This window comes from Erpetoichthys calabaricus, chromosome 8, assembly GCF_900747795.2.
Source record: "Erpetoichthys calabaricus chromosome 8, fErpCal1.3, whole genome shotgun sequence".
NCBI lineage: Eukaryota > Metazoa > Chordata > Cladistia > Polypteriformes > Polypteridae > Erpetoichthys > Erpetoichthys calabaricus.
The window spans coordinates 22663677-22677242 of record NC_041401.2 but is presented as its reverse complement, the minus strand read 5'-3'; the positions used below and the strand labels follow the sequence as shown (position 1 = coordinate 22677242).

The window sequence follows — 13566 nt, the reverse complement described above, 5'->3', positions numbered from 1 at the left end:
AAAGAATCATAAAATGATGGAACACCTAACAAATTCAATATGGTGTTGATTTTACCATATAATTTCAGGTATTTTATAATGTCGGTCGTATAAGTCGAATGCAGAAAACTCACGCTATTGGTCCAAGAGACTATGATATGCTAATGGTCCCCTGTGAGAGTAACCACGGAGCACACTGCCTTTTGTTTTCTATGTATAGTGCCTAAATGACCACGACGATGTTTGCACACTCTCATACACCTTTATTGTAAGAGTATCCCTTATATACGATGGAACATTCGATCAGAAGAAAATACAAAGCTGGTTTTAAATTAAAAGTCATTGAAGTGGCGAAAGAAATTGGTAACTGCTCTACCTCAACAAAATTCAATGTGTCTGAGAAACTGGTGCGAAATTGGGGGAGGCAAGAAGATGTAAAAAAAAAAAAAAATAAAGTGTCGCATTTTTGATTGGGCATTTAAGTCGCATGGACATCAGGGACAGTGTCTCTGGATTGGCAGATCGGGGTGGTGGACCCCCTCTTTAAGAAAGGGGACCGGAGGGTGTGTTCCAACTACAGAGGGATAACACTCTTCAGCCTCCCTGGAAAAGTCTATTTGGGGGTCCTGGAGAGGAGGGTCGCATTAGGCACCACCCACTAAATGGGATAGTCGAACCTCAGATTCAGGAGGACCAAGCTCTACAAACTTGGTAGGGTCCTGAAGGGTGCATGGGAGTTTGCCCAACCAGTCTACATGTGTTTTGTGGACTTAGAAAAGGCATTCGACCGTGTCCCTCAGGGACTCCTGTGGGGGGTGCTCTGGGAGTATAGGGTACCGGACCCCTTGATAAGGGCTGTTCGGTCCCTGTACAACCGGTGTCAGAGCTTGGTCTGCATTGCCGGCATTAGACTCCACCAGGGCTGCCCTTTGTCACCGATTCTGTTCATAACTTTTATGGACAGAATTTATAGGTGCAGCCAGGATGTTGAGGGGGTCTGATTTGGTGGGCTCAGGATTGGGTCACTGCTTTTTGCAGATGATGTTGTCCTGTTTGCTTCATCAGGCCATGATCTTCAGCTCTCACTGGATCGGTTCACAGCCGAGTGTGAAGTGGCTGGGATGGGAATCAGCACCTCCAAATCTGAGACCATGGTCCTCAGCCAGAAAAGGGTGGAGTGTTCTATCAGGGCTGGGAGCGAGATCTTGCCCCTAGTGGAGGAGTTCAAGGATCTCGGGGTCTTGTTCATGAGTGAGGGAAGAAAGGAGTGGGAGATCGACAGGTGGATTGGTGCACTGTCCGTAGTGATGTGGGCTCTGCATTGGCCTGTCGTAGTAAAAAAGGAGATGAGCCGAAAGGTAAAGCTCTCGATTTACTGGTCAATCTACATTACTACCCTCTCGTATGGTCATGAACTGTGGGTAGTGAGTGAATGAACAAGATCGCGAATACAAGCAACTGAAATGAGTTTCCTCCGCAGAGTGTCTGGGCTTTCCCTTAAAGATAGGATGAGAAGCTCGGTCATCCAGGAGGAGCTCAGAGTAGATCCACTGCTCCTCCACATCGAGAGGAGTCAGATGAGGTGGCTCGGGCATCTGATCAGGATGCCTCCTGGACGCCTCCCTGGTGAGGTGTTCTGGGCACGTCTAAGCAGGAGGAGGCCCCAGGGAAGACCCAGGACACACTGGAGGGATGATATCTCTCTGCTGGCCTGGGAACACCTCGGGATTCCCCCGGAAGAGCAAGTAGAAGTGGCCAGGGAGAGGGGAGTCTGGGCATCTTTGCTCAAGCTGCTGCCCCCTTGACCCGATCTCAAATAAGCGGAAGAGAATGAATGGATGAAAACCTGACTTATATGCAAGTATATACGATAATTCAAAAGAAATCTGAGCACATTGCTTTTTGTGTTCTTCTTTTGAGTTACAGACCCTTTTGCTGGCTTTTGACTTAGTTTCCAGGATTAGCATTTCCAGTAGGTTTGATGAAAAATAGGGTAAATCCTCGGTATTGAACTTTTTTGTCATATTTTTAACGCTTATCCTCCTGATCACCTCCGTTAATCTAGTTTGCCTTCATTTTTTTGGCAAACATAACAAAGGAGACCATTCAGTCCATCCGGTTCATTTTGTAAAGGGACCAACCGGCTTCCCTTCCAGGATGGATTCTGCTCCCTTGTCTGACCAGTAGGACATAGGTAAGGAAGGTCAGCTGGGCAGCGATAATATTCCCCTTCTGTGCTAGGATATGGACAAAGAAAGACTCTGCGGAAACAGCTACACCCAGAAACCATGGAGAGACACTCTGGTTGGGCTTGGGCACCTGGAACGTGAGTACAGTGGATGACTGCCTGCTATGAGCAGAACGTTCCCCCCCTACAGTGGGTGGCAGCATCCTGTCTGGCAAGCCATAGTATGGATGCCTACAAGACAGCATGGGAGCTGTCGAAAACTGCCAGGTTCTGTGAGGGCTGTCAGGGGAAGCTGTCGAATACTGACAGATAATGGACGATTGGGGACCTACTTGGCCCGAACGTGCTTCACAGAGACAATAGATTAAGCTCCAAAAGTACTCCCAGGTCTGGAGTTAACACTAGAATTGTATAGGGTGAATAAAGGCGCACTTGTTTTGTTATATCTTTTGTGAAAGTACTTGATATTTGAACTTCAGTCTTCACACATTATGCATTTCAAGCCAACATTTTATCAGTTTTATCAACATGAAAAAAGTTTCTGTTTCAGTTATGTGTTCAACATTTCTTGCCTCGCATTTCCTGTCATTCTACATTTATTCAGATTGTTGTAGACACGGAACACACATGAAATGTATGTATTCCAAATAATGACATATTATTTACCCTATACAACTCCAAGCACCTCACACCCAGATAAACAGACTTGAGCTGAGAGAACTTCAGCTCCGTCAAGGGGGTCATGGGATAGCAGGCTGTGTGCTGCTTGTGTTGATCGACATTTTTGTCAAATAAAGATGCTGATGGAGAGGTGCAAAGGAATTTAAGGTGGCCCGTCATTATGACTTTTTTCATAGGCCTCAGGGATTCTAGCGTTAAAAGAGAGCACTCCACTTGGCCCAGGGATGTTTGAGAAGAGTGGGAAATGTACAGGGAAAAACTATGGACTGCTCTACTGTATATTGTGATGAGAACCCTGTTGAGAGGTATTTTCCTTATTAATAAACTCTTATTTGCGCCTGAGACTTGGTGTTGTGCAATTGTGTCTGAGGTTTGGAGTGCTGCTGCAACACTACTGGCCGCAGTTTGTTTAGCAAATTGCTAAGTTTGTCCCAATATCTCATCCTGATAATTCTTAAGGGTGGTCAAAGTTTCTGCTTCCACTACATGTCTCATTAGTTTGTTTCAGATTCTCATAACTCTCCAGGTTTAAGTCTTAAGCACACTTCCCCTTAGTTTCCTCTGATGTGACTGACTATGTCATTCGTCGTTAAGTTGAATCAATGGGAAGGAACTTTATCGATGCCTTTTGAATTTTGAGGACCTGGATTAGAGCCCCACATAGTCTCCTCTGCTTCTGACTAAACACATTTAATCCTCTAATTCTGAAATCCTGGGATGTACCTGGTTGCTCTCCTCAGCACAGCTTCAAGTGCTGCTATGTCTTTCCAGTAGCATGTTGAAAATACTTAAGAATGTCACAAGCAAAGTCCACATTTCTAAATACCGAAACCACCACAGAAAATAGGAAGGTCACAAATAAACTGATAAAATCAAACCAATCATAAGTCAGTAAGTATGAGTATTTATAAATGGAATACATGGCAAAGAGAAAAGAACATGCTGTAAGTGGAAGAAGCGGAAGAAGCACAAATCTGAAGTTACCTCTCATTGTCAGCACATCGGTACTGGGTACTGGAACACATGGCGAGACAGCGACCTACTCCACCCAGCTGGATCGTGACAAAGTTGTCTGGACATTCGCAGGTGTAACCCTGCCCTCCATTTTTTATTAAGCACAAGTGGGAGCATCCTCCATTATTGAGTCCACAGGGGTTAGTTACTTAAAGAAGAAGAAAAAATGAAATGTTAGAAGTTCTTTAACAGCTATTTATTTAAACAAATCCATCCAATTTCTAGACTCACATTTTTCATTTCCTAAACTTGCATTCTTGCCAACATTAGTGATACAGCTGACAGGACTTACCCATTTATGACTTGTCTCTTGTGACTAAATGGACAAGAGACAATGAACAGAATAGGAAAATCAGTCACGGAATATTTCGATAGTCAAAGTCATAAGCAGATCATGAAAAACTGAGTAAAGACCAAAGGGTAATAGAGTATACTTTGAGTATATAGAGTATACGTTGACTGATTTCCTGAGATATCACTAATGTGAAACTTACATGAGAGTACTGTATGGGCCATTCTGTACCATTTCTTTTTAATTGAACCCATAGATTTGGATGAGTGTCACTGCACACCCCTACCAGAAAGAGAGGTGACTTGGTAATGTCATATGCCATCACACACCATGTCCATATGACAAGCAATGGGTGTTGATTCTATAAACGAGATGGTGGCGCTCATGCCTGAACACTGTAAAATGGCATCGACTATAAACACAGAATGACAAAGTGAAAATAGTAACAACAATAATAAGAGTAATGCTTTAAAATAATAAAAATGTACAGGTGTGCCATGACAACTGACATTTGGATGAAATAGCAGCGTAAACTTTTTTATTTGTAACTATAACTAAATCTATGAATAAATTTTTACTTAATATATTTTACATTTTTCTTCATTAATTTATTCACCTGTTGCATTCACTTTAGGGATTTCTGGACGCCTAGAATCCAAATATCTCATTTGTTTTTTGAAGTTAGATCCTATTTTTGTTTCTAGAAATTATTTTGTCCTCTTTTGCCTTCATTTTGTTTGTATACATTTGCCTTCACTTTGCTTGTCTCTTCCTTAGGGCAGCTCCTGTGTTGTTAGAGATGTGTCCTCCGGTAATGACATGACAGGTTAAAAGGTCACCATTTGGGACACTTCATTGTCCGAGGTTGTGGATTCCAAATGCCTTTTTTTGACAACCTTATTTCTAAGAATTGGTTTTGGTTTGACCTGTGCTCATATTTTTGACTTTAATTTTTAATTATTCTTTTGGTTTTGAGGACTGTATGATTGATCTTTGTGATTGTGACCCCTTTTTCTGGCTTTGACTACATCATTGCTTCCAGTTTCTTTCCTAAAACTTGCTAGCAAGTCTTTGTATTTCAGCCAGGGTTCCTGCCCTGTTTGGTGTATAAATTCAAGTGCTGTGACCTTTTTTGTTCATCTTTGAGCCATTTATTCCAGTTAATGTTATTTTTTTAAACGTCTACTGTATTTTCCTAGCCTCTGTTATGTTCAGTGTGTTTTGTGAGTGGTCTTCCAAGAGGTAGAGCCTCCTGCCAATCGTTGCCAGGCACTGCCTTTCGCCTTCATATAACCGAAGTGTCTACCACAGTTCTTGGCGGCTCATTTCAAACACACTCTGGAGTTGGTGAGTTTTCTTGTGTTTTTTTAAGATTTATTGGATTTTGTTTTGCCTGATTGCTTTGTCTTTTGACCACTCTTTGGGAGCTGTATTGGCATTTTGTTTGCTTTTGGACTTATCTTTAGCAGGCATTGAATGCCTTTTGTGTTCTTCAAGAAAGTGACAGTATTACAAAGCATTATTCTTGTGAAGAATAAATACTATATATATATATAATTTTTTGTTTGACATTGAAACTAAAACTAAATAAAAATACAAATTAGTGATATGAGGACAAACTAAACTAAGAATGAAAATTGAGTAAAAAACGAAAAAAACAGCAATAGCATTTTCATTCAATCCGCTTCAGTCGTGCAGAGGGGTTGCTTGTAGGTCCCCCTGAGCGTTCAGTTACGTAGCGCCGTTTACTATACGGTGATCTTGTACCTTGGGCTCACGTGTTGCAACTTCCGTAAAGGACCGTTGTTTGTTTGTTGAGCACATTTGGCTCATCGGGTTGAAGCAGTAAGCATTTATTGTTGATGATGGTGAGTTTTGCACAGATGTTTGCAGGTAGAAAGTGAGAAAGCAACATGTGGAAATACTTTAATTACAGTGCAGATGATAATAAAAGCAAATGTAATGTGCGAGAAGAAGAAAAAGAGTCTCGGAGTTTCAGTGCAGGAGCAGGTGGATCAGTACTTAGTGAAAGTCCGGCACTTCTCTGGCACCATGACTGCACTTCAGTGCTGTCAGGGGAAGCAGGTGAGGCTTTTCATGAAAAGTTAAAAACTAATAATGATAACATAAAATACATTTGTCCATTGGTCTATGCTATAAATTTGTTTTCTGTGTGATTCCAATAATTTTGATCATTTTAATAGTCAAAATTGCTGAATTTGCTCCTTTCCTGATCAAATATAGGGGAGAAACGAGAGGTGCAGCAGTGACGAGCCTCACCTCACCTCGGATTGCGCTCTTCCTCACACATGGGGTTGATGCCTGCAATTGGCACATGTCTGTTGCTATCTCTCTGTATGTCGCCAATATAATGTGTGCAGACACGTTTATTGTACACCCTGACTTTCCAAAGTCTGGCTAAATATCTTTAAAAAAAGCTTTCAAAAACAACTAAATATTTCAATTAAGGTCAAAACTAAAATCTGTTTTTTTTTGTGTACACCACTCTATACTTTCGTTTGTATTGAATAAGTATGCATTGTGAAATTGCAACGGCAAATTTAGAGAACACATGGAGGGTGAGGAGCAAATGCGCTCTCTCGCCGCTATAAATATACCATTCTTTCTTAGCCAAATATGTACCTTACCTATGTGTGTGTAAAGAATGCTGATGAGATATGAAACATAACCAGTTGTCAATGTGCATGCTGGCTGACAATTGAATAGTCAATAAGCGACTCTTTTGGGTTCATATATTTGTAAATCTGACTCTGAAGGAGTCCGTACCTCACCAGCCATGAACCTCACCGCACATCACTGCTTCAGTACTGGCAGCAGAAATCATCAACATACAGTATGCTGGCACTGGGGGATAGGACCTCGTCTGTGCATCTGCATTACAAATGTTTTTCGAGTGAATATTTTCACTGTGCGGCTATCTGTGCAATGGACATTGTTGCAACATGAACAGATATCTCGAAATGTGTGCTTGTTTAAAGCTTAACAGTAATGTGCTTGCACAGACTGGTTTCTTGAGTTGAAACATTTGATCTTGCTGACTGTAGTCATTAGGCCACTTCATCTGTTTAATCATTGATAGTCAAGTTGTGTTTAACAGCATTATGAACTGTGAGTGTATTTTGTTGACTGAAACATAACTTGCATTGAAATATGTGAAGGCCAGCATTTGTGGTCTTGCAACAGAAAAAAATATTATTTAAAAAAGTCAGAACTAAATAAAATAAAAACTAAAATTGTAAATACAGAACAAAATAAAAAATGTTAACTCCACTGTAAACTAGAAAGAAATAAAAATAAAAATTAATTTTATAAAATGAAATAAAAACTAAAATTACAATTAAAATCAGAACTGAAATATCACTGCAACCAACCAGAAGATCCATGACATCACTCAGGCCCCGCCTCCCACCCAGTCTCTCCACTGTTTAAACAACATAGATCCAGGAAGTTACCATAAAGGGTCAAATAACACAAGAGCTCAATCCACCTGGTGCTGAAACTATAAAGTTTCAAGACCATATTACTTAGTCAGTAGCAAGTGGTTCCCCAATCATTCTTCATATTTATCTACTTCCTCTTTCAGTTTATAATTTTATTTTCTAATCAGTCATAGGAAAGGGTTCAGTAGCAGAACAGAGAATCTTAAATGAGCAGTAAACACTCCTCACCTATTGGCTGTCGATAAGGGTGATATACATGAATATCAAAAGGCCTCTGCGTCGTGTTCACTAGCGCTGTCCGGCCTGATCCGTCATATTTGTTTCCTTTCTCTATTGTTCGGGTGTTCCAGTCTGTCCAGTAAATTGTATCTTCAAATAAAGTGATGGCAAAAGGATGTGGTAGGGTCCCGTCATAAACAGCATGACGATGATTTCCATCTAGGTCAGAATACCTGTTCGAAAATGAAGACTCATTAGGCCGTGTGAGGGCATGGATTCAAGGAATCTCCAAAATACATTGGACTTTGTAGACGTGAGCCAGCGCTGTATAATTGCTCAGTAAAAAGACGCCAAATATAAAACAGTTCTTACTTTTGCTAAAAATTAATGGAGATGGACCGTCATAATGACTACTGTCCTTATATTATTATTTTTTAACAGAATAGACATGTAACAGCTTAATCAAATATAGCTCACCATCATTCAGTACTACAGTTTTGAAAGATCTTATGGAGCCATTTCTTTTATTAACTTTTGAAGTGTGGAAAGCTGATACCATTAAAACAGGAGGAGCTGGAACTCTACTGCTGGTCAATGACCTAAGAGCGATGAATAGCCATTACCCCAGAACTCAAATCCTCTACAGTATAGTCAGGCCTTTTACTTTTTTACATACTGTTATGTTGCAGCCTTGTGCTAAAATCATTTAAATTACTTTTTCTCTCATCAAGCAACACTCAAAACCCCAAACGGCAAAGCAAAAATGCACTAAAATTTAAAAACTGAAATATGAAGTCGACACAAGTATTCAGACCCTTAGCTATGACACTTGAAATCAAGCTCAGGTCATCCCGTTCTATTGATGATCCCAGAGATGTTTCTACACCTTGTTTGGAGTCCACCCGTGAAGAGCCATCTTAACAGCATTATAGGCCCCCAGACAAAGCAGTGCACTGGAGCCCCCTACCTACACAACCACTCACAGGAATTAAAATGTAAATGATCGATAAAATTAAACATACTGTATATTTATTGTATTGATACTTCCAACAAAATCAGTGTTTAAACATTAAAAAACATGCTGTACAGAGAAGATTAATCAACAAGCCACAATAAACATAGATTAGCATGGGGCCCCTATTCTCGTGTGGCCCCTGGGCAACTGCCCAGCGTGCCAATGCGTTAAGATGACCCTGTACCTGTGGTCAATTCAATCGATCAGACTAATTAGAAAGGCCACACACCTGTCTATAGAAGGTCCCACAGTTCAGCAAAAACCAAGCCCTGAGGTTGAAGGAATTGCTTGCTGAACTTACAGTAGAGACAGGGTTGTGCTGAGGCACATATTTGGGGAAGGAGACACAAATTTCTGCCACATTGAAGGTTTCTTAGCGCACAGTGGCCTTCATAATTTTTATATGGAAAAAGTCTGAAACAACCCAGACTCTTCTCAGAGCTGGCCACCGGGTTAAACTGAGCAATCGCGGGAAAAGGGCCGTGGTAAGAGGAGTGACTAAGAAACCGAAGGACACTCTGGCTGAGGTCCAAAGAATGTGTGTGGAGATGGGAGAAACTTCCAGAATCTTACTGAGCTGAAAATGCACTTTCCAAAAGGTCAATGACCCTAAGCACGATGCAAAGAAAACACAAGAGTGGCTGAAGTAAAACTCTGTGAATGTCCTTGAGTGGCCCAGCCAGAACCCAGACTTGAACCCAATCAAACTTCTCCAGAGACACCTGAAAATGTGAGAGGATCTGCAGAGAAGAATGGCAGAAAATCCCCAAATCCAGGTTTGTGAACCTTGTCACGTCATACTCAAGAAGACTCCAGGTTGGAATGGCTGCCAAAGGGACTTCAACAAAACACTGAGTCTTCTTCTACTTCTTGTTTCAGCTGAACCCTGGATCCTCTTTTTCCATATCTTTTTGTCCTCTGCATCTTGTTCTGTTACACCCATCACCTGCATGTCCTCTCTCACCACATCCATAAACCTTCTCTTAGGCCTTCCTCTTTTCCTCTTACCTGGCAACTCTATCCTTAACATCCTTCTCCCAATATACCCAGCATCTCTCCTCTGCACATGTCCAAACTAATGCAATCTCGCCTCTCTGACTTTGTCTCCCAACCGTCCAACCTGAGCTGACCCTCTAATGTCCTCATTTCTAATCCTGTCCATCCTCGTCACATCCAATGCAAATCTTAGCATCTTTAACTCTGACACCTCCAGCTCTGTCACCTGTTTTTCGGTCAGTGCCACCATCTCCAGACCATATAACAAAGCTGGTCTCACTACCGTCTTGTGAGTAAAAGATCTAAATACTTGTGTTAATGTGAATTTTCAGTTTTTTATTGTAATAAATGTTTTTGCTTTGTCATTCTACTGTACCGAGTGATGTTTGATGTGGGGAAAAAATGAATGGACTCTTTTTAGCATAAGGCCACAAAATGTGAAAAAAACAAAGGTGTCTGAATATTTTCTGAATCCCACCGTACCCTGAATTCCTCAACTTTGGCCTATTGAACAAAGCATAATTACTGCGATAAATGTTTTGGGGAATTTCGCTATTCAATAGTATTTTCTACATTTTAGCTTATAAATCCCTAAACCAATATTTATGACAAGTCTATGCTTTATGAAATGCACGCAAAATAAAATACATTCATACCCCCTCAGAGCAGTTTGTTGCACCCCTGGATGTGGCTCTTTGGGGTGTTCCACGCTCTCCTGTCAGGCCCCGATATTTAGTGTAAACAGTTCCAGGCAACTAGAATTGTGCCTTGACATTAATGCCCACAGCTTTAAAAATGAAGTTCTCCAGTTTTTATTTCAATGATGTGATTTAATGTTCATCAATTTAATCAAGTTCATCAATTGTGAATTTCCCATTGGGATTAATAAAGTATCTATCTATCTATCTATCTATCTATCAAAGTGACTTGTGGCTCAGTAACACCTTTACTATTAACAAGGCAGATATCTACTGCCACATCAAACACGACTTTGGTGAAATTCTAAGCTCTTTATCACCACCCTAAATATCTCTTCTCAAAGAGACCAACATCTAAAGCAGAGGCAGACCTCCTGAGATACATGGGGTTTCCTCTCCCTAGACAGGGACATTTTGTCTCGTGTATCATACGTGCTATTGTTTGGTGGGACAAAGAATGTGAAAAAAGCAAATACTTTTATTGACATACTCAATGTAGTTGAGATGAGCGTCAGCCCAGTAGAGTTTGTCATTTGTGTAGTCAATAGTGACACCATTGGGCCACTCGATCTTTGTTGAGATAATCACTGTTTTGTTTGTCCCATCCATTCCAACTCGTCCAATGAATGCTTTATATCCCCAGTCGGTCCAGAACACAAATCTATGAAACAAAAAAATAAATTAGAAGATGAAAAACATATTTTTACATAAAATTATGTTTCATAAAATTGCCTAGCATCCTAATGATACTGAAGTGGAATTTTCTTTTCATGGTAGCACATTCACCCGCTTCCGAAATCTTGAGTACTAAACTCGTATAACTATTCAAACTACTCAACACAAATACACTGTGTTTCCTCAAAACAACACAGAATTGTGTTTATAATTTTATAGACCAGGAGATGAATTGTTCACCAGTCAGAACCAAAAAACACATTTCACCAAAGTTCCTAAACTGAAATATTATTCAAAAATCAAGTCAAGAGAAAAAAAAGCAATTATTTAAAACCCTAAATCTGTAGCGGGGATATGTTTGCACATAGCGAAAGTGTTTCAGAAGATATCCACAATGTTGAACACATAGACGACATCATCTCATGTGACTTCTGGGACAACAGGTTGTCACATCATAGCAATAATGCCACCAATTGGTGCCAGTCGGGAAAAATGAAACGATTTTGTGGTTATTTTATAAACATAACATTAATAAAAATGTACAATGGAAATGATAGCTCCATAAGATTTTCTGATTTTAAAGGTCAGGTCAGGTCATGTTGAGGAGCATGCACTGGTACAGTGTGTAGTCGCACCCACCACTCGACGAAACAGCTCAGGATTCTGGTTGGCAACCCCCCAGGCAGACACACGGTCCAGTCTCACTCTCCGGAAATGACACTCTATCTGCCGCAGCCAGGTGTTACATGGGTGTCCCCTTGGCCTGGTCCAGCCACTCGGGTCCTCAGCAATGAGGGTCCTGTGAGCCAGATTACCCTCGTGGAATCGCGTCGCATGGTCGTAGTGCCGTAACTGACGCTCCCTCACAATGCAGGTAATGTGTCTCATTCAGGACTCCATGAGCAACACAAAGTCAAACCAGCGGTACTCAATTCTCTGAAGAGACACAGTACTGAAGGAGTCCAGTCTTCTTCTCAGATCACTGGATAGTGTCCATGTCTCACAACCAGATAGATAGATAGATAGATAGATAGATAGATAGATAGATAGATAGATAGATAGATAGATAGATAGATAGATAGATAGATAGATAGATAGATAGATAGATAGATAGATAGATAGATAGATAGATAGATAGATAGATAGATAGATAGATAGATAGATAGATAGATAGATAGATAGATAGAAATTCATTTGTCCCAAAGGAAAATATAGCTTTTTACAGAAGCTCTTTCAATCTATCTATCTATCTATTACTCCCCCAGGTGGAACTGAAGAGTCGCATAGAGTGGGGGAAGAACGATCTCCTCAGTCTGTCAGTGGAGCAGGACATTGACAGCAGTTTGTCGTAGAAGCTGCTCCTCTGTCTGGAGATGACACTGTTCAGTGGATGCAATGGTTTCTCCATGATTGACTGGAGCCTGCTCAGCGCCCGTCGCTCTGCCACAGATGTCAAACTGTCCAGCTCCGTGCCTACAGTAGAGCCTGCCTTCCTCACCAGTTTGTCCAGGCGCGAGGCGTCTCTCTTCTTTATGCTGCCTCCCCAGCACACCACCGCGTAGAAGAGGGTGCTCACCACAACCATTTGATAGAACATCTGCAGCATCTTATTGCAGATGTTGAAGGACGCCAGCCTTCTAAGGAAGTATAGCCGGCTCTGTCCTCTCTTGCACAGAGCATCAGTATTGGCAGTCCAGTCCAATTTATCATCCAGCTGCACTCCCAGGTATTTATAGGTCTGTACCCTCTGCACACAGTCACCTCTGATGATCATGGGGTCCAGGAGGGGCCTGGGCCACCTAAAATCCACCACCATGGTTTTGCTGGTGTTCAGTTGTAGGTGGTTTGAGTTGCACCATTTAACAAAGTCTAAAAATATAGCAAAACAGGAAGCACCAGGACTCTTAAGACTTGGACCTTCGTTCTTTTGCATAGGTATATCGGGAGCACCATACACCCCTTTCCAGCGACCTCATGACCCACCATGCTCTCCCAATCCATCTACTCACTTTTTAGGAAGAGTCACCAGAGACATGAATATCTCAGTCTCTGTCTCTCTCACTGCTTTTAAAAGCATGAGAAAATGGCTTTTTGAAGTCTGGATAAAATGCATTTAGAGAAGAAAAAAGCTAACGAAAATGGAAATATCCTGACATACTGTATAAGGTAAATGCCAGTTATCTGTGTCAACTCCAGTGTATTCTTCAGTCTGAAGGCTCTGTTAAATACTAGAAAAATTGTGACCCACAGCTTAGTACTGTTCCTTTCACAATATGCGGTGTGATGGACGGCTGTGGCTTCATGGATTCCCGCAGGGTTTCAGGGGAGTTGGAGTTCAGGACGGCCCT

At 41.3% G+C, this 13566-nt stretch overlaps 1 protein-coding gene across 1 annotated transcript in view; it reads right to left on the bottom strand.

Moving 5' to 3' along the window:
* The window catches only part of lrp2a (low density lipoprotein receptor-related protein 2a), a 357969-nt gene that overhangs the window by 88726 nt on the left and 255677 nt on the right, over window positions 1–13566 (bottom strand). The window contains 3 exon segments of the mRNA XM_051930710.1: window positions 3833–4010; window positions 7844–8067; window positions 11034–11204. Coding sequence (XP_051786670.1) covers window positions 3833–4010; window positions 7844–8067; window positions 11034–11204 — 573 coding nt within the window.